This window comes from Podarcis raffonei, chromosome 7, assembly GCF_027172205.1.
Source record: "Podarcis raffonei isolate rPodRaf1 chromosome 7, rPodRaf1.pri, whole genome shotgun sequence".
In the NCBI taxonomy this organism is placed as follows: domain Eukaryota; kingdom Metazoa; phylum Chordata; class Lepidosauria; order Squamata; family Lacertidae; genus Podarcis; species Podarcis raffonei.
The window spans coordinates 34701627-34723286 of NC_070608.1; the positions used below are offsets into that span (position 1 = coordinate 34701627).

The window sequence follows — 21660 nt, forward strand, 5'->3', positions numbered from 1 at the left end:
CCTACCCCTCGTCAACTCCCTGACGCCATAAACCACGAGAGCAAGTCGTGAAGCATTCTGGGAAATGTAGTCGCTTTCGCGCCCCTGTCTATTTGATCGCGCTCGTCCCTCCGCGACAGAAAACACTACATTTCCCGGTCGTCCTTGTGCAAAAACATCCTTCTTCATGGCTCTCGGTTTTTCCTGTACCGCGTTGCATGTTGGTACCGGTAGTCTTTTAATCACCGGGATCCCTATTCTACAAGACCTGACTTCCTGGGCGGAGGATACTACATTTACCGTGTGCCTCAGCCCGCCGCGCTTGCGCCGTGTGCATGGAAGGAGGGGAGGGGAAAGGCCGTTACGTTGCGGGCAACGGCCAGGGCAGTGAAGCGGCAGTCAGTGTTGGTGCCGGAGGCTTCCGCGTTCACTGTTAGGGCTGGTGCGCCGCGTCAGGACGAAGGGCGGCTTCTGTCAGGCTCCGTCCGTTACGGTGGGGAGGGGAGAGCGGGGCATGAAGCTGTGAGGGGCCGCGAGCCGAAGGGAGCGGGGAAGGAGAGCGGCCGCAGGCAGGCGAGAGGAAGAGGAGGAGGAGGCGCGGAGCGATGTCTCAGCCGCCTCAGCAACATCCGCCTCAGCAGGAGCAGCAGCCGGTGGCCGCGCCGGTCTCGAAGAAGAGGGACCGGAGGATCTTCTCGGGGACTTGCCCGGATCCCAAGTGCCAGGCGCGGCTGTTCTTCCCGGCGCACGGGCCTCTGAGCAGCGGGAGCATCGAGTGCACGGACTGCGGGCAGCGCCATGAACAGCGGCAACTGCTGGCGGTGGAGGAGGTGACGGACCCGGACTTGGTGCTGCACAACTTGCTGCGGAACGCGCTGCTGGGGGTGAGCGGGGCGGGGCCCCCCAGGAAGAACACCGAGTTGGTGAAAGTCATGGGCCTGTCCAACTACCACTGCAAGCTGCTGTCTCCCATCTTGGCCCGCTATGGCATGGACAAGCAGACGGGCAAGGCCAAGCTCCTGACCGAGATGAACCAGGGGGATATCTTTGACTGCGCTCTTCTGGGCGACCGTGCCTTCCTCATTGAGCCTGAGCATGTCGACACGGTAGGGTATGGCAAAGACCGCTCCGGCAGCCTTCTCTACTTGCACGACACCTTGGAGGATATCAAGAAGGCCAACAACAGCCAGGAGTGCCTCATCCCGGTCCACGTGGATGGGGATGGCCATTGCTTGGTGCACGCAATCTCCCGGGCGCTGGTGGGCAGGGAGCTGTTCTGGCACGCTTTGCGGGAGAATCTCAAGAAGCACTTTAGGGAGAATCTCAGCCGCTACAAAGCTCTCTTTCATGACTTCATTGATGCGGCAGAATGGGAAGACATCATAAACGAATGTGATCCTTTGTTTGTTCCCCCAGAGGGTGTACCAATGGGCCTTCGAAACATCCACATATTTGGATTGGCCAATGTGCTGCACCGGCCCATCATCCTCTTGGATTCCCTGAGCGGAATGCGTAGTTCAGGAGACTACTCTGCCACTTTTCTACCTGGATTGATACCAGAAGAAAAATGCATGGGAAAAGATGGCATGTTGAACAAACCTCTCTGTATTGCCTGGAGTAGTTCTGGCCGTAACCATTATATTCCTCTGGTTGGGATAAAAGGTGCTGCTTTGCCTCAATTGCCTATGAAATTACTTCCTAAAGCTTGGGGAGTACCTCAGGACCTTATTAAAAAATACATCAAATTGGAAGATGATGGTAGTTGTGTGATTGGGGGTGACAGAAGTTTGCAAGACAAATATTTGATGAGGTTGGTTGCTGCCATGGAAGAGGTTTTCATGGATAAGCATGGCATTCATCCCAGTTTAGTAGCTGATGTACATCAGTATTTCTATAGAAGGACTGGTGTAATAGGAGTTCAGCCTGAAGATGTCACAGCAGCTGCTAAAAAGGCAGTGGTGGACAACCGCCTTCACAAGTGTCTCATTTGTGGTGCCCTTTCAGAACTTCATGTTGCTCCTGAGTGGTTGGCTCCCGGAGGGAAGCTGTATAATTTGGCAAAAAGTACCCATGGCCAGCTAAGGCCTGATAAAAATTATAGTTTCCCTCTTAACAATTTGGTATGTGCCTATAATCCAGTTAAGGATGTACTTGTACCTGATTATAACTTGAGTAATTTGACTGTCTGTAACTGGTGCCATGGAACATTGGTGCGTCGTGTCAGAAATGATGGTTCTGTTGTGTATTTGGATGGGGACAGAACTAATACCAGATCGACAGGTGGTAAATGTGGTTGTGGATTCAAGCATTATTGGGAAGATAAGGAGTATGACAATCTCCCTGAAGCTTTCCCAATTACTCTAGAGTGGGGTGGGAGAGTGGTGAGAGAGACGGTATACTGGTTTCAGTATGAAAGTGATCCTTCTCTAAACAGCAATGTGTATGATGTTGCAATGAAACTTGTTACCAAGCATTTTCCTGGAGAATTTGGCAGTGAGATTCTTGTCCAGAAAGTTGTCAATACCATTCTACATCAAACAGCCAAAAAGAACCCTGATGATTATACGCCTGTAAACATTGATGGGGCTCATGCCCGAAGAGTTGATGATGTGCAGCAAGGACAAGACTTGGAATCTCAACTTCCAACCAAAATAATTCTTACTGGTCAGAAAACAAAAACATTGCACAGGGAAGAGCTAAATATGAGTAAAACTGAAAGAACTATTCAGCAAAACATTGCAGAACAGGCACCTATAATGCAGAAACGCAAAACAGAAAAATTGAAACAAGCACAAAAAGTGCCACCTAGAACATCTTCCCCAGGTGCTGTTCCTGATGGGCCATCTTCTGCACCTGCTACACCTACAAAGACTCCTTATTCCCCAACATCTACAAAAGAGAAGAAAATACGCATAACAACAAATGATGGGCGGCAGGCCATGCTCACTTTGAAATCCACAACCACATTTCTAGAACTGCAAGAAAGCATCGCTAGAGAATTTAATATTCCTCCCCATTTGCAATGTATTCGAGTTGGCTTTCCTCCCAAAGAGCTTTTGCCACCCAAAGAAGGGCAGGAAAATGAACCTGTTCCTCTACTGCATGGTGACAGAGTAACTATAGAGATTCTCAAAGGCAAGGAGGAGAGCAGCCTGACCGCTTCAGTTCACTCGGCCCATGCTGTGAAACTTGATGATGTTGCTGTTACTAGTAAAATTGCTTCCAAGGAAATCCAAGAACAAATCGACAAGGAAATGTACTCTCTGTGTCTTCTAGCAACATTTATGGGTAAGGAAAACACTTTTTTTTCACTTTTCAAAGAGTAGAGATATGTCTAACTTTTATAAAGCTAGAAATCCATACATGATCTGACCAACTATTAGATAAATACAAGTTGGTGTCATAATTCATAGAATCATAGCTAGAAAGGATCCCAAGGGTCATCTAGCCCAACCCCCTGCAATGCAGGAATCTTAACACATGGTCAGTCCTCTAATTTGAAACCATACCAAACACTGCTAAGCTTTGGAAATGTGCTAGTAGTTTTAGTGCTGCACAACTGTTCCTCCTTTTGAAAATAATGAAACTACTTTTTTTTTTAAAGTACCTGTAACTACTGTTTCAGCCAGGGGTGAGAACTTGTGGCCCTCTGCCAACGTGGCCAGTGATGGGAATGATATTTCAGCAACATTTAGAAAACAGCAGATTCCCCAACCTTTGTTTTAGGGGTATTTGAAAGCCACTTTTCTCCTCTCCCAGCTTTATCTTATGTCTTCATTTGTGTAATGTTGTGCTCTGATAAATGGACTTTTCTCAGTATTCCTAATTTTTCTAGTAACTAGCTAGAGTTTTTTTGTGTCTGGATTCTCATTTGATTCCTCATTTGCTTAGTTTGCTATAAATACTATACTAAAAGCATATATATGAAGCTGTGAAATATTTACTGCAACACCTCATCTTACTTACTGTCTTAATTTAAAGCTTAACAGGGTTTTGGTGAAGTAAAACAAACTTAAAAGCCGAACTGCTTGTCCAGAGAGTATATATAATATATGTATTTCTGCTACTCAGCCAGATCTATGGAAGGTTATATTTTAAGAAACCTTTTAAACCAAATTAATTGGCAGTGTTGCAAATAAAATCAACGTATTGCAGTCTTTGCCATTCACTTGCAGGGTGCATGACATCAATAGTATTGCTTGGTTTCCAACCAGCTGAGGCATTTTTTTAAAAAGCTCCCCCCCCCAATATAAAACCCTTGTGATAATTGCAGAATGGCGTAACATTTGCACAATGTCATGAATGTTTTTGGCACTCGCAGTTGCATTATCTGTGCTGCTTTGAAAATTAGGCTTGTGTGTTAAGGCACTAAAAATAAAATGATGGAAATGACTGTTCAAAAGAAAATGGAAGTTTCTGTGTGTAATTTTATGAACCGAAAGCTTAATAGTGAACTCTTGGAAACGAAACTGAGTAGATACTATGAAACAAAAGTGAAACTTGCAACTTTACTTTTTTTAACTGAGAACAAACCTTATGAAGTGTTGTGGTCATATGACTTTTGTTATTCAGAGAAAAATATCTCTTCAGCTGTAACCATTTCTTAGCAACCACGTCTTTCCTAGTAGGGTAGTTCTTGTTCTCATCTGAGTATGAAGTATAAAGGTAGTATCCAAAAGAGATTGTGGCTGCATGCATGTCAGGAAACCTTTTAAGAAAAGAATACAGTGGTACCTCGGTTTAAGAACAGTCCTGTTTACGAATGACTCGGTTTACGAACTCCGAAAACTGGAAGTAGTGTCCTGGTTTGTGAACTTTACCTCAGTCTAAGAACGGAATCCAAACGGTGGAAGGACACTGGCGGCGGGAGGCCTCATTAGGGAAAGCACGCCTCCGTTTAAGAACGGTTTGAGTTTAAGAACGGACTTCCGGAACTGTTTAAGTTCATAAACCGAGGTACCACTGTATTTAGGACCGGGGGGGGGGGGGAGTCTGAAACAAAACTGTGGGTTACCTCATGTTCATGCAAGGGGGCTGGTTGGGAGGAAACATTGCATGGCAGAAAGGAGATGGGAGGGTAGGTGTTTTAGGATTAAACAAGACAAGCACACATACTGCATAAAGAGTAGTCAGGGTGAAGCTTGAACCTTTGTAGCAATTGCCTATGATTTCTATGGGAGAACTCTCTCATACTTGGAGGACTGTAACCTTCTTCAAACAAGCATGAATTGTTGTTATGAAAAAATGCTCGCTTGACCCTTGGGACTGCATTCTTCAACTCCCCTCCCTCTGCATGCAAAGAGGAGATTAAAAGTTTTCCCTTTTGAATTAGCAACAGTTCCTCATAGTGTCCAAACAGAACAAGTCATGGTTCTCTGTCTGTGATTGGCTAAAACAAATAGGATATCAAACCACTTCTTAAAATCCTGGTTTATTAACTGCCATAGTTAGAACAAGCCCTGGTTCCGAGAGTTAAGTAAATGTAGCTTGAGTTTTCCATTAAGATATATTGGCAGAGTACTATTCTCTTTCATTGATGCTTAAAATCAAGGTTGTCTTGTATTCCTCTGAGTACCCAGGTACTCCTATACGTTCAGTAAAATGTGTGTAGCTAAATGCTGTGTTGCTAATACTTTGTCATGTGTGAAATGGCCCTTAGGTTCCCAGGGAAACTAAAAGAGTGACTCCCAGTGAGATGTGATGACCGGGAAAGGGAGGCGGGAACCAGAGGAAGAGTCTATCCCCCCCCCCTTCTTTCTCTGGACCTTCATATCTCTAGCATGCTTTCCATTTGCCTTCATTGTAATATTGCAAGTGGGACCTGAAAACTTTTATCTTTAAATAAAATTTTGTGTGTCTTCACATGTTACAGTATAGCTGAAGTAACACTATCCTGACTCCTCTAGAAGATGGTAGAACTCAACTGCGGTCTTGATATCTTGGTTATGCTAGAATGTGATAGAAAGTTGGAGGACTTTAGTGACATGCTGGGAACAGGCATTTGTATTTATATATAAATGAAGTTAATATTTTTCCACCAATTATAATTATGCTAGTTAACTAACCCTTTTTTTCCTGTCCCACAGGAGAAGATGTCTGGTCTTATGCAAAAGGACTTCCTCACTTGTTCCATCAGGGTGGTGTGTTCTACAATATAATGAAGAAAACAATGGGTATAATTTCTAACTATGTGCTTGTGTATATCATGGTTTTTAAGAGAAAATTATTGTGAAGCTTTGATTTCGTGTACATATGTATACATATAGTGGGGAGGGTGTTGCAACCATGCCATGTGTACCCCAAATGAGAAGGCAAATCAGGGTGATTCAGGCAGACTCTGTTGTTCTCTAGTTTGATTTTGCCATTAACAAGTTGTGTCAAGGCAGATCAGGGAGTTCTCATACTGCAAGTAGCTCTGTTACTTTCGTTTTTCCAGAACGTTCAATGCCATGCACAACATCTCCTTCCTTGTTTTCTTTTCTCAAAATCGAAACTAAACTGACTGAGGAAACACCCAGAGCTCAAGAGGGGAGATGATGGAGAGGTGGGAGGATCTTCTGTTTTGACGGACAAGTCTAGCTTTTAATCACAATTTCACTCCCTCAAAAGGAGAGAACATACATACAATTTGTATGCAATTCTGCTAGAAAATAAAACACTTCCTCTTAAAAAACCTCAACAGCTTAAATGTTTCCTGGCACGAAGTCCACTGGTTGGATCTGCCTGAACTTTGGCAAGCTTAAGCCACTCTAGATGAACTCCTTTGCCTGCAAGTTATACCCACTTATGTGAAAAGGGGGGAAAATACAGCTATTTTTTAGATTCCCCTTTATAGTTATGGGAATAAAACAGTTTCAGGTTTAACGGATCAGTTTTGACCTGAATAGCAAATCAAATCAGAATGACACAGAGCAGCTCAAACAGAGGAGGATGCTTTAGAATGCTACATGTACAAAGCCATTGATGTGGTTGCAGTGCACACTTGCTATAGTAGAGAGAAATGTATATTGCTTCAGGCTTTAAAGGAAATTGACAGAGTGAGTAAAGGTCTGTAAGGCCTTCTAAATTAGTGGTACTGTTGTCACAATTGTTTTTCTTGTCTTCTTGAACTAAATTGTGTGCACGCTCATTTTCTTGATTGAGGAACAAAATCTGTGTTATAAGCCAAAGTCAAGAACTGAAAAGGAGAATGTGATACAATTAATCCTGAAACATAGAGCTTCAATCTAACTAGCTACATTTGCTGGTCTCATTGTGCAGCAGGTCATTCCACTCCACCCTTTTACTTCTGTAGTTCAGAGAACTTTCCAAAATGACATACAGTGGCTCAGTTTGCACATCGCATTAAGTTAAACCATCGTTTATTTTAAACTATAATGTGAATGAGCAGAATTCCCAGGGCACTTCTCACCTGCTGCTGCTGTGCCACTGACAAAACAATCCAGATCCTGTCTTGTCATGTCTTCTGAACATGGGCTCATGGTTTGTTTCCTCCAAACAAAACACAAGTGGTAACCCAAGGTTTATTTTTGGGTTACTACATGTGTTTTGTTTGAAAAGAAGCAACCTCAGACTTGAGTTCAGAGGATACAAAAAGGCAGGATCTCGATTGTTTTGTCTGCAGCACAGCTATGGATAAAGACTGCTGCAGGAATTTTTTTATCACTATGCACTGGTGCAATGCTTGTTCACCTTACAGTTTAAAGTCTTTGTTTATATTATGCTTTTCCTTTCATCAAGTCAGAGTTGTGACAAAGCCTCAGAATTCATTCTCTGTGTGTATCCACCCCTTTCCACTGCCTTTTATTTTATTTTTTATTTCTCCCCCAAGCCCATAAAGCTGAACGCGCATAAATTGCAGGTTTACTGTACAATGTAATATGTTAATCAGAGTGCATGCCTATTACACATATGCAGACACACTTTTGAGGCTGTAATTACCACATGAGTTCAGCTTTTTCTCTACCCTCAAATTGATCATTTTGTTTTCTATACAAGTTTAGATGTTGTTTTGAATCCTTTCAGTGTTCCATCTTTTCTGCCAAGCTTGACATTGCGTACCTTGAATGAGAACAGGATTGCTTTATTGTTGAAAAAACATTAGATAATTATCTTTGTTCTGACAACTTGTCCCAGTCTGCACTATGACATCTAAAAGTTCATTAAAAGATGCTAATAATAATCAGTGCCCACTGATTTCTGTTTCGTTTCAGTATTGGCAATTGTACACCTCTAAGCCATTCAGCCCTCTTTCTGGTTTTCTACTTTCCTGTGTGCTTTATATCAGGGGTGGACAAATGGAACCTGCCCACCCTCCATATGTCATTTTGATAGCTGGGTGGATGTCCAACCTGCCAATCACCTGATGCCATAGGATGTCAGGTGATTCAAACTTCCAGCTTCAAGCAGAAGCTTATCTCCAGTCTTTGTGGTGTGGTTCAATAGTGTTAAGATCAGAGATAATTTAATTTATTATTAAATTTATTATATTTCTGTGCTGCTTTTTACTCACACAAATCACAAAGTGGCTTACATACAATAAATAGCAATAACATAATAGAACATCACAATTAAAACATAAATCATATAAAATAATTAACAAATCATGAGTAAAAGCAACCATCGTCTATAAAACGCTATTAACAAAACAACTTTAAAAATAAACTAACCAGCACAACCACAAGATAAGAAAAATGTGTCTGCACTTTGACAATTTACTATAAAAAGCAGGCAAAGGTTTATTTTCAATCTTAGTACTAAGCATCACAGTGTTAGGATCTAGGCTTGGAGATAACAAATCTTGCTATTTGATGTCATATACCAATTGACTGACAGGTGGGTGTGGTTTGCCTAAAACGGCCTTGCAGGCCACATTCAGGGGCCTGGCAAGCCTAGTTAAGCCCATGGGCCAGCAGTTCTTCATTGCTGTTAACAGTGTTTCTACCAAATTCTGCCTCCTGCCAACCTAGCAGTTTGAAAGCATGTCAAAGTGCAAGTAGATAAATAGGTACTGCTCCGGCGGGAAGGTAAACAGCGTTTCCGTGCGCTGCTCTGGTTCGCCAGAAGTGGCTTGGTCATGCTGGCCACATGACCCGGAAGCTGTACACTGGCTCCCTCGGCCAGTAAAACGAGATGAGCGCCACAACCCCAGAGTCATTCGCGACTGGACCTAACAGTCAGGGGTGCCTTTACCTTACCAAATTCTGCCGCTTTGGTTACCTGAGGTACCTGATGACTTGCAGAAGATATTTTGCAATATTAAAATGGAAATAATGGAATGTAATATACATGGCAATCTTTTATTACATTTCAGTGGATATATCTAAAGACTGCTTTCTCCTGTATAGTCATTATTTAAACTTCACACTCTTGTTTTTCTTACAAATGTGCTCTAAATCAGAAGAGCAGGTAACAACGATTGTATCTGGTGTAGTGACAAATGTATAATTGACCTATGCAGACTATCTGATTCCATTTGAATAGTTCCAATTCAAGTTTTTACAACCTTTTGCTGAAGATAATGAGAGAGTACTAAAGAGAAAGAATAAAAGTAGTATTTACTGCTTAAGTCTTTTGTTATGGCGTTTACTGCCCAAACAAGCCTGCCTTTTAATGTCCCTTTTAATGTCACTTTTAGAAATCGGCTCTATAGTTCCATTCCAGAGGGCATTTGCTTTTCCAGAACTTGATTTTTGATGTAGCAGCTGTGTGTTTAACTTAAGAAATATATATTTTATCTACCAGTTGTGATGTTTATATGTAACATCCAGGAGCAGGAGCAGTATGCCAATGTGCCATTGGGTAGAGTCTGTTACATTCATGTCCTGCTTCTGGATTTCCTAAAAACATCTGGTTGGCCATTGTGGAAAAAATGATGCAGGATTAGATGGTCCTTTGGGGTCTGACCCAACAGTTCTGCTCTTACGTTTTTGTTTTTTCCTTAGTTATTGGGTTTTTTTAGTGCTATATGGGTTGTGTCCGAATCAGAGGGTGACTCAATGAAATTAATTGACATGACTGACTAACTAGGTCCAGTAATTTCAGTGGGGCTACACTGAGTTGAACATAGTTGGATACAACCTTTTGTGCTTATAATGTGACCCTGGTATGCTTTGTTATCTGCTTCACAGCCATCATTAAGAAGCAATATATAAACTTTAAAATATCTCTTTCCCCTTTCTATAGGTCTGGCTGATGGTAGGCATTGTACTTTTCCACACTTGCCTGGTAAGACCTTTGTGTACAATGCAGCAGAAGATAGAGTGGAACTTTGTGTGGATGTTGCTGGGCATTTTCCTGTGGGCGCCGATGTTGAAGACTTGGTTAAGGAGGCCCTAAGCCAAGTGCGAGCAGAAGCTTCTTCAAGAAGCCGGGAAGCAAGTCCTTCACATGGACTCCTAAAGTTAGGTAGCGGTGGCGTAGTTAAAAAGAAGTCAGAGCAACTTCACAATATAACAGTGTTTCAAGGGAAAGGCCATTCATTAGGAAGTGCAGCTGGTAGCCAATCACTTCATCAAAGAGCTAGGGAAGCTCCACTGTTAAGAAAGCAAAGCACAAGCACAGACTTCAGTCCAAGTTCTGCTAAATCTGAGTCTTCAGTGTACACAGGTGATTCTGGAAACAGTGAGCTAATACGGATAGCTCCTGGAGTAGGAACCATGAGAGACAGCAGGCAGCTTGATCCTAATTTGATTGAGGCACAACGGAAAAAATTGCAGGAAATGGTTTCTTCGATTCAGGCTTCAATGGACAGACACATGCGGGATCAGAATACGGAGCAGTCGGTGACACAAGACTTCTCTCAAAGAAAACTGGAAGCCGCAAGTTCATCTATTAAAACAAGGAGCCCTCAGACTGGTTTGTCTGAATCCTTTTCTTTATCAAGTGGCAGCGGACATCTGAATGCAGAAACAACTGACAGTAATATGTCAAATGCAGTGGGAACAACATTCTCCACAAGATCAAAAGCACAGAAAGGAAATTCTGTGGAAGAGCCTGAAGAGATGGATAGTCAAGATGCAGAAATCACTAATACATCTGAGCCAATGGATCATTCATGAATAGTTAACAACTGATAAAATACAAGAGATTACTGTGCAAATGTAATGTTTGTTGGCTGGGCCACATAAGATTAGTAATTGAATCTTGTATGTTTCAAAGATTATATCTTACTCATTGCATGATAGCAAGTGTGTGATAGACAATAGCTTTTAATATGCCATTTTGCTGCCCAGGTTAGCTCTCAGTTACCTGTAAATTAGTTATTAGAATATGCACTGGGATGAATATCTGCTGTAGATGTGGGTTCTTTTTTTGTAATTTTATTTCTGTTAAAGTCTTAATCCTCCAGCCCATGTGAAATCATTATGTTTCAAAGATTAATATGTGAAAAAAAATCTGACAAATGTAGTGTGTTGGTTCCAGCATAAAGAGGCATTCCCTTAGATCTGAACACTTTGCATCCATTTAGAATTTCAGGTTTCTCAAAAACCCACATATATTTATTGAGATCTCTTTAAAAGTTGTACATTTAAAGAATGATAGGGCAAAGTGCTATATAGTATAAGATGAATCTAAAGCAAAGGTGATGCAGCAATGCATGGCAGACTGAGCCAGCACAGCTTTTTCATTGCCCCGTTGGCTAGTGATTGCATGTTTAATTTTGAGCTGGTAAAGTACTATTGTGTGCTTTACATTGCAAAGGCAATAGTATGCAGGTATTTTAAGAAACTGCAGCAGGCTAATAAGGAATTGCTTTTTGTGCAGGAAGATTTTGAAAAATAACAGTTGGTTATCAGTGCTGGCTATTAACACTTTCTAAGCATGTTGGATTAATGGAATTTAACAGAAGTTTCATCAGATTTTCAGCGATATAGTAACAGTTTCTTTTTGACTCCCTGAAATGGGAAATCCTTAGTGTTTCACTTTTATGCAAGTCTTCATGCATCACGTTGATTAAACTGTCATCCACTTAAACAGCATATTCATCAGATCTACAGTGCTATTTTTTACTAAGCAGCCATAGTATTTGCTCCGTAAAGATAGAATATTTATCTTGATACTGATGTTGCACTTTTGCCTCTTTGCTTATTTCTATTTTATGTGCATTATTACTGCTTCATCTAATGAAAATAAACTTGAAACAGTAAACGACTTATAATACAGAAGAGATACTGAAAAGAAATCTGAAGTGCTTAGCTATTGAAGCCAGTGTTTACTCAACATGCAAGTTTTACCTGGTCCACAAATACTAAGTTTGTATTAATGTTTATATTCTGAAAATATGCTCACACTTTCTGCAGTTATAATCACACAGGAAACCTCTAAGCAATGCTATGATAAAATGTCCCAAGTAAGGGAAGGTTTATTTTTTATATGGGAAATTAACCGAAGGTAAAACTGCCTTGGTTCATTCAACTATATTAATCCATTCAAACACCCCTTTTGCTTTTCTCATTCAGGGACTAAATCTTTTGTTATTTCATGCACTGCTTATATATAAAACATACAAATACAACTTTCATAAATAAATGATTTCAAATATATAGTTTTGCTGCTTAATTTGGTCAAGAAATGAAATATGTGATGTAAATAGGGAATTCTAAAATTGATCATGCCACACAGAACAGGATGCTTGAGGCGGAATATAAAAAAACACTGTAACTTCTAACAAACGCACAACCAGACTTGTGGCCATGGCCCAAAGTGTTTTCCATTCGCAAGGGATTGTGCAGGGGTGGGTGATATTGGACTTTCTGGCACAGCAATATCCCATGCCCCAGTTTAAAAGGTAGCATTTAATATATTATGAGATGGCTTGTGAGACAAACCAGAATGTAACTACTATTTCTCGGACCATATGGATATCTGCACTGGATATCTAAATCCTGAAAATTCAGTTAACACTCTGGCTTCTATCACATAAGCTTGGGAATTCCAGTATTTTTGGAAATATTTTTGTGGGGGATTTATAGCACAGAGCTACGGTTCCCAGGATTCTTTGGATGAGAATCATGGCCACTGTTAGCTTAAAATTGGCTTGGATTATAGGGTTGATAAACAGTCTGGTGGTTTGATATTTTTCTTCTTGGCTTGGAAATACTTTGGTGGTTTTTCATTGTGTGCAAAGGAGGATAATTGTCAACATCCTTTACGCAAAATGCATGTATAAATGAGCAAGAGCTGTAAAGTTGGGAAGGCATGGGTGATTTTATAATTTAATGTGGTGTGAACTAAGAGTTAAGTACATCTTTTCTGTTCCTTGTAGAAATCCTTTCTCTTGAGGAATTGTGTTATGACTCTTTTAATTTTTCCCTTCTCAGAAAATAAAAATACAAAGTTATTCACTTTGTATTCTTGCCCTTGTGTGATGTGTTGAAAAGATGTTTGCAATGCTCTATTTGTAAAATGAAAATAGTAAAGGATTAGGACAGGGCTGAGAAACCTGTGACATTCTAGATGCCATCCAACTTATTCCACCCCAGCCAGCATGGCCAATATTCATGGAAGGCCACAGGTTTTCTCATCCTGGCTTAGGAGCGTTATGGAAAAAATACTGCTGTAGCTGTAAGTATGTTGGGGAAACGTTAACATTTAATTTTTTATATTGCAAGTGTGCAATGTAGGCTTATCTCCATCAAAGTTAATGGGATTAATGTGCACAAATAAATGGTGGTCTCATTCACTTTGATGACACATAGTTGCCATTAACGTGATATAGTTCACTTAGTAAGCTTAAGCACATGCAACTAGTTACAGGATTGCAGCTTCAGCGAGTAATTGAGAGTCCTCTATAAAATGAATTTATGGAAAATCTTAGATGTGGCAAGGGGATGCCTGAAGTGCATTTCCTTTAGACATTTCCAAATTCTGTCTCTTATTATTCACCAACTGTCAGGCTTTCTGATGTGTGTGGGTCTAAAATTCGACAGTTGAAAGGCCATGGTTTTCTTTCAAACACTGTTAAGTCAGTCAAAAAAGCTTGTTCTTGAACAGCAAGTTTAATGTATATATAAAAATATGAATGGGAAGTGGGAATACAGTAGTAGCACAGCAGCACCAATACACTGGTTTACTCAGGAGGGAGTAAATTCTGTACAATCAGAGAAGAAAAATGAAGAAGTAAGTGCATTCTAGAAATTTCTGGAATTGCTGCATACTGATTTGCTTTCCATTAGTAGTACTTTAGTGGGTGTACAAGGTGCACTTACTACATTACTGTTCTATATTTCTCTGGAGAGTCAACCCTTGGATGTTTCAGCTTTAAAAACTTACCGTAATTATTTCACAACTGAAAAAATGGCTTGCTCACTTAATTTCACTTTTGAATGTTTGTTGTAGTATACTTCTACCCAGCTAAAAATAAAGTAGCAAGGTGTAACAAAGTTTCTGATTTTTAAAAATAATATTTGATCTTTCCCCTTCTTTGCCTGTATAATGTGTTCCTCTCATTTAGCCTTAAATAATCTACATTTTCAGTTGAAATTGACTTGTTATAGGGGCAGTATTTAGTTGCTGTGTTTATGGTCCAGACATGACGTCTATTCTCTGCTTTAGTAAAGATCACAGAAGACCATTGCTGCAGCTGTATACTAAATGCTATAGAAAGGATGTATTTTCCGAAACCAAAATGGCTTTTTTCTGAAGGGACGAATTTGAGTATATCTGCATAATGGAGGGCTTTGATGATTGCTCTTCCCTGTGCGCATGCAACCCACCTAGATTTCATATAAGCCCAATGTGTGTGAATTATCCCCGATTTCCACCAATTCTAGTGGAACTCAATTATGTGTATGCTTAGAATTCAGATCTAAGCTACTTTTTCTTTGGGTCAGTTTGACATGCTGGATGCTAATCAGACTGTCACAACCTCAGTTTGCGGACTGACATTCCAGCAAAAAGCTTCGTTCAATATATACTTGTGAATATCCCATAGTATTTTAAAGTGTTGCATTTAAAATACTTTACGGCAGCATTCCAACTTTGCCCCTATGATTGTAGTAAAGTTTAAAGACTGAACAGTGATTCATATTTTTAGATTTTATTTTAATGAAGGTTATTGCCAGGAAGAGAAATAGTGCACTTTTGGAAGTAATTGAGAAATAAAAATGTATAAATAAGCATTAGTACTGTATATATTTAGGAAACCTTTGAAAACAGCAAGTGCTTTACAAATTGAATACAATTAGAATAGCAATGATACCATGTTCACAATGCTGGCTGTTCAGCACACTCAGATTTTATTTGTGATTGCTGTACTAATTTGTTTTTTTTAATCTATATTGTATCAATAGTGTATTATAACAGTGTACTATATTACACTTTATTGTACAGTATTTGGGATTTTCTTTGATTGCTATATTAAAAACATAAGCTAAACAACTTTTTCCTAATTTCTATACCAACATTATTGTTATTAGTACTGTGGGCAAAGGCCAGCTTTTTCTGTCTTTTGTCAGAGTTAGCTGTTATGGCTGGGTGGAAGTGAGCCACACGCGAGCAGCAACCCAGGTTTTCACCTGAACGGAACTGCAAGCTGTTCTTCCATAACTGTGTCCATGAATTTATTTTTTAAAATCATATTTCACTTGTCGCCATCTGGGTCCCAAAGCAGCTTAACAAAATGAAAGCATACAAAACATTAAAAACCTACATTACACATCTGATATTAAACTGCAAAAACAACATTAATGGTGCAAAGGCCTGGACTAAAATATTTTAACCAGGCATCCAGGACATATTGGGGATAGTGTCTGCCTAATTTATAGTGGGAGTAAATTATGTAGAGTTGGATGCGATTCATCACTTCCCATACCTTGAGTGCTTGCGACTTCTGGAATTTTAATTTTATTTTTTATTGACCACATGAGAGGTCAAATGTTGGTGTAGCCAGTATGTTTTAATGATTATCTCCCAGGATTGCAAGCAGAAGAGCAAATGTAAATAAGGCTGATGGCACCTATTTTTCAGACTACTGGATTAAGAGGCGGGAAAGAGACTGTGGAGATTCTGCTTCGAAATATTTATCGGGTTTGTACTCTCGTCCTCCCAGAAATTTGCATGGGGAACTTACAGACTGTATCCATTAATACCTGGCTAGTCTTAAATTTGCTTCACTTCAGAGAAGCATACCTCCAGGAGATTTTCTGGATTACAGGATGTGGGCAAAGGGTCAAGGCGGAATGGCTAGTTCATGAGCTAAAAATGTATGAGGAACCTGTGGCCCTTCAGAAGTTGCTGGACTGGTTTCCATCATTCCTAACCATTGGCCATGCTGGCTACGGCTGATGAGCACTGGAGACCAACACTTGAAGGGTCACTGACAGTAGCAGATGGCATGGTGGTGTGCCACTGTTCACCTGATTCTCTGGGTGCATGTGGTGCAGCTGATAGTGCAACCTAAAGGGGCAAGGAATCAGTGAAATCAGTGAAGTGCAAGTGCACCAGTGGAGCGCTCCAACAGGTATGTTTCCCCTGTATGGACATTGCCATCTCCTGGCCTCTCTACTTCACAGCAAGCAACAGTAAGTAAGCACTGTAGATCAGGTGAGCAGCAGCACCCCATCACAAGGCCTCTCCATGTCACAGTTTTCCCACCCTGAGTTAAAAGGGGTGTGCAGAACAGCCTAGGTGCCTATGCGAAAAGCAGATTAATGAAAAGGGTGTATAGTCTTGTTTTCTTTCTTTGAAGGACAAGTGTTTTACAAGTATCTATAGCAACACTGGAGTCTTCCTGTACATGTAGCTGAAACAAAACCGCACCACTCAAACTACGTGAGATGAACCAGTAGACGTAAGGGGTAACCTTGAGGCAGGCACAAACGATAACAGTGGAAAGAACTGGTAGGGAAAATCCCTAAGCAGGGCAGCTGCTACCCCCAAACCACCTGCTAACAGCTCAATGCAAGAATGACATACTGCCACAGAAGGAACTGCCAACCAGGTGAGATAGAATGGAGTGGATGAAACAGAAGGATACAAAATATATTGGATAGAACTGTCTCATTCTCTGTATAGGTCACTTCCTGGTTCACTTCCTGATCCTTATTTGGAAGAAAATGCATTAATTCAGAGTTGTTAATCTTTGCTTAGCTATAATTATATATCAAAACATTTTCATTTAGGACTAGTCAAGTACTAATGTATAATGAAAACCATTCTAAAAGATACCTAGTTTAATAATAATAACAATACAGAGAATAATCAAAATCTGCTGGGGGACATAAGTAGATAACCATAAATGTCATGATATGGAACACATGACTACAAGCCTGGAAAACTCCCCCCACCCCCCTTCCCCAGCCTGCTCTTAGCTGCTAGTAAGTACAGTAAGCTGCTGACAGCTTGTCTAGAATTGCATGGGTGTAATCATTGGGGAGTTGAATCTACAAATGTCATGTGGTGCTGCATTTGGGTGATGTGTTCCAAGTGAATGTGGATGGCTGCACTTAGAATTGTGCTTCAGTCTCCTTGAAGATACAGTGGTACCTCTGGTTACGTACTTAATTCGTTCCGGAGGTCCATTCTTGACCTGAAACTGTTCTTAACCTGAAGCACCACTTTAGCTAATGGGGCCTCCTGCTGCCGCCACGCTGCCGGAGCACAATTTCTGTTCTCATCCTGAAGCAAAGTTCTTAACCTGAGGTACTATTTCTGGGTTAGTGGAGTCTGTAACCTGAAGCGTATGTAACCTGAAGTGTATGTATCCCGAGGTACCACTGTAACAGAATTCTGCCCAATGCTGCAGCTGAAGTGTGTTGTGGATGTCAGCTGGGCATCCAATTCAGTTGGTTGAGTGGGCTGCAGTGCCTTATTCATTGCAACGTGAACATAATCCTATGTTTGGCAAGCATAGCCACAGAAAGGCATGTAGAATGCCATGTGAGGAGCCCAGAATGGTTCTTGCAGCATTGGCAAGAATGGAGAGGAGACAACAGCCCCTTGCAGCACATATTGATGGCTGTCCCTGCCTGCCTACAATAAGTTAGGTCCTGTTGCCAGAATGTCAGGATGAATTTCCCCTTTCTATAGGTACTAGAATCTGCTTCTTGGAGCCGCACCCTTGGTGCAGTGGCTCACTGGGCCAAATTGTTGTTAGGGAACACCTTTGAATGTTGCAACATACAGGGAGTTGTAGTTTGCTTGAGTTAGCTGTAATCTCTATGACTAGTGCAGTGATTCTCCATTAGCACAAACTGGCTACCAATTCCATCTGAAAGGCTTGAGAGTGTTGATATTTACCCACCTCACGCTTACTTGCTGAGGCCTTTCCATAGGTTAGTGGTTTAAATAACATCTTGTCATCCTCATGCCCCTCTCAGCTGACCATACTGGAAACTCCTCCATCCTGTTTATGGAACATGTAACTCATGAGTCTGCATAAAACGTTCAAAAATAGAAATGGCCATAATTCATGAGTTACAATATCCATCTGAGGCTGTATAGCTGTTTCCCTGGCAGGCATATATGTGTATTGTACTGCAAGCTATCCTATCAAAATAGGGTTTTGTTTCGTTTGTTTGTTTTATAAAGGCAGTGGAATAGAACTTCACAAAATGCATCCTGTTCTATATTCAAAATATTTTGGATCTCAACTAGAAACTTTCAGCTTATTGAGCAACATAGTACAGCCTTATCTGTAGTCAGCAGACTTTAAACAGCTGCAGTTCCTCCACTAAATGCACGACTCAGTTGTTGGAAATGTGGAATTGAAATATTGCTAGATTTAAAAAAATGTAGTTGAAATATTGCTAGAACAGAAAAATGTACCGGTAGTTATCAAGTATTTGCAAAAAGCTGCAAACACTTACTGAAAAACATTTTGAATGATTCAGTATTCAAACACTTCTAACATCCTGTAAGCAAGCTTCCTCAGTAGACACCTGTTACAGAACTCTTGTGAACCTTTGGACAGTGGCAGTACTGCATCATGGCAGATCTAATAAGAAATGTAAATTCATATAGGTCTTAAAAATGGGGTTGTTTATTGCACACTGACATGAATCAAAATAGACACGTTTAACACTTCAACAGCTGTTAGTTCCATTGCATGGTGCTGATGATGCCAGGGTCATGGGTTCAATGCCTATATGGGCCAACTACATATGCCTGTATTGCAGAGAGATGGACTAAACGATATTGGAGTCCCTTCCAGCCCTACAATTCTGTGAATCCAGGTCAGCAACAGTACATATGTATTGTGTATAGCAGTGTGAGAAAATTAGCTAAATAAAATCACAAATAAACTGATACACCCACAACATACATTCAGAAAGGAGCAAGCACAGAGGGCACGAGAGTGAGAAGGCACACTAGCCATGGGTGTAGCTAGTAGCAGGCTTTTGTTTTTTTGGGGGGGGCAGAACCTCAGCTATGTATTTTTTATTGATTTTTATTGATTTGGGGACAGCTGCCCCTCCCTATCCCCCCTTGGCTACACCCATGACACTGGCTCATTCTTTCCAAATGGGCTCACTTGGCCGACTAGGCCTCAGCTTTGTGCAGCTGAACAGGGAGAATCAGAGAGGCACAGGCACACACACATGGAGATAGGAAGTTCAGAGCAGATCTAAAAATACAGTCATACCTAGATAGGAAGAGGAAGAGCAGACGTGGAGGCTATGATTGGAAGGGAAAGGGCCTCTGGAATATAGGAGAGGGAGCAAAGGTTACAATGACAGCCTCAGTGGACAATAAAACTGGCACAGGAGAACTGAGTTATGTTGAAGCTCCTGAGTAATGCAGGAAAACAGTTGAGGAAAACAGGGAAGAGGGAGTCCTGAAAACAATGGCTTGTTGTTAGCTGGAAGAAGGATCCTTGCTTCAACAACTACCATGATTTGATTTCAGATTCAGATGATGGGCCCAGAAGGGCACATAGCTGTCAACTTTCAGATTTGAAAATAAGGGATCAGCAGCCTCGAAAATAAGGGATCAGCAGCCTCGAAAATAAGGGATCAGCAGCCTCGAAAATAAGGGATCAGCAGCCTCACCTGTCCCAGGGACAGTCTACGGGATATCTAACAATCAGGGATAGCAGCGGGAAGCATCAGGAAATGGCACTGGAATAAGGGAATTTCCCGCAAAAAAGGGAAGGTTGACAGCTATGGGAGGGCACCACATTGTACCAAGGTCACTTCCTGTGCATATGACTTGCCAACATCATCTCCACTTGTGTTTTCCTGAATGTCTGGGTAGCACTACTAATTATCCTGGCACTTCAAGGTACACTTGCCAGCAGTGAGCGCAGCTTCTCACAACTGAAGCACATCAGAATGTGATCCATGGCGGATGAGAGGCTCCCATCCCTTGCTATCCCATCCATCAAAGATGGATTGCTCAAAATCCTTATCTCTCTGCATTTGCACAAGCCAATGGTTGAAAAGCCACATTCTGAGTAGTGGCAGCGCACTATGTAACACAACAGATGTGTCACAGATTTCACTTTTAATAAGTTTTCTGTTTTGTAGCAGTTCCTATCTCGGTAAGCATAATTTATTTTGGAATATCCATTATTTTTATCTTTAAAAATATTAAATTAAAATAAAATAAAAAGCCATCCAGCTTACCCCTTACAGCTTTATTTTATTGTAATTTATACAATAATTTATATAGTGCTTCTAGCGTTGGTTGTATTTGAAGTGAACTAGCTACCTAGCACAAATGACATTGAAGTTGAAGTTAAAAAAGAAACATACAGTACTTTAAAGCTAATTGAAGGAAGATAATTTTTGTAGTTAGTACCCCAAAAACTAATAGAACATTGGAAGGGGTGGATGTTGCAGGCGCTTGCTTTTTGCTTCTCACTGCAGCAGAGTGTACATCAAAAAACGCATCGGCTGAGCTCAGGTGGCCTAATGCCGCCTCTGAATTCACATTTACTGTCGACTACTGAAATGACTTTTTAGAGATATTATAGAACTATTGGCAGTTGCATGATTATATCTATTGCCGTCAGAACCAGCCTAACCCCCCCCCCCCTCTTAATTTTAAATTGTTTACATACGCGGCTGTTAATAATATATAAACATAGTGATAAATGCCAATGAAGAATTGGAAATGCGTTAGCCAGTGCACTTTTTCCCTCCAGGAGTTATACTGAGACTTTGTATACAGAAAACAGAAACAGCGAACTCAACGTCCCTTCGATAGCTCAGCTGGTAGAGCGGAGGACTGTAGAGGCGCTGTTCCACACGGAGATCCTTAGGTCGCTGGTTCGATTCCGGCTCGAAGGAGACCTTGCTTTTTCTTTTTTTGCTTCTCTTACAGGTATAAAATCTCTTCGCAGTGTTGCTATTCATTTCTTTTCTTAATGCCGCGTTTGTTTGTTTTAAAAGGCAACTGTATTGTCGTTAATTAATATAGATTTTTCTCCCCGAGAAAGGCGAATTCACGAGTGCCCAGTCTTGTATACGGATTCTCGCTACTTTTAACGTGTGGGGAAAGGAAAGCGGCACAACAGGCTGACTCAGTACATATCGCAGAGGGTATTTTGCCCGTCCGTGAGCTGCCTTTGGCTACTGCCCTTAAAAACGGGCCGTTTTTGTTTCGGTTGTTTTATCCCCTCACAAGCCCTTGAAGGCGAAAGGACTCCCTCCCCCAGCATGCCTTGCGCCTTAGCCCGCCCTCGGCCCCTCCTCCGGCTCCTTTCCATATCCCGCCACCTTTCTCCCCTTACTGGCC

The 21660-nt window shown here is 41.2% G+C and overlaps 1 protein-coding gene and 1 non-coding gene across 2 annotated transcripts; both read left to right on the top strand.

The window, feature by feature from the left end:
• The first annotated feature begins 312 nt into the window (after positions 1 to 312).
• Positions 313 to 12522, top strand: VCPIP1 (valosin containing protein interacting protein 1). Its single transcript, XM_053395951.1, has 3 exons — positions 313 to 3267; positions 6066 to 6152; positions 10165 to 12522. The coding sequence occupies exons 1-3, from the start codon at positions 585 to 587 to the stop codon at positions 11037 to 11039; spliced, it is 3645 nt and encodes a 1214-aa protein (XP_053251926.1). The 5' UTR covers positions 313 to 584; the 3' UTR covers positions 11040 to 12522.
• Positions 12523 to 21119: 8597 nt separating this feature from the next.
• On the top strand, positions 21120 to 21212 carry TRNAY-GUA (transfer RNA tyrosine (anticodon GUA)). Its single transcript has 2 exons — positions 21120 to 21156; positions 21177 to 21212. It is a non-coding gene; the product is annotated as a tRNA-Tyr (tRNA).
• Positions 21213 to 21660: the final 448 nt, after the last annotated feature.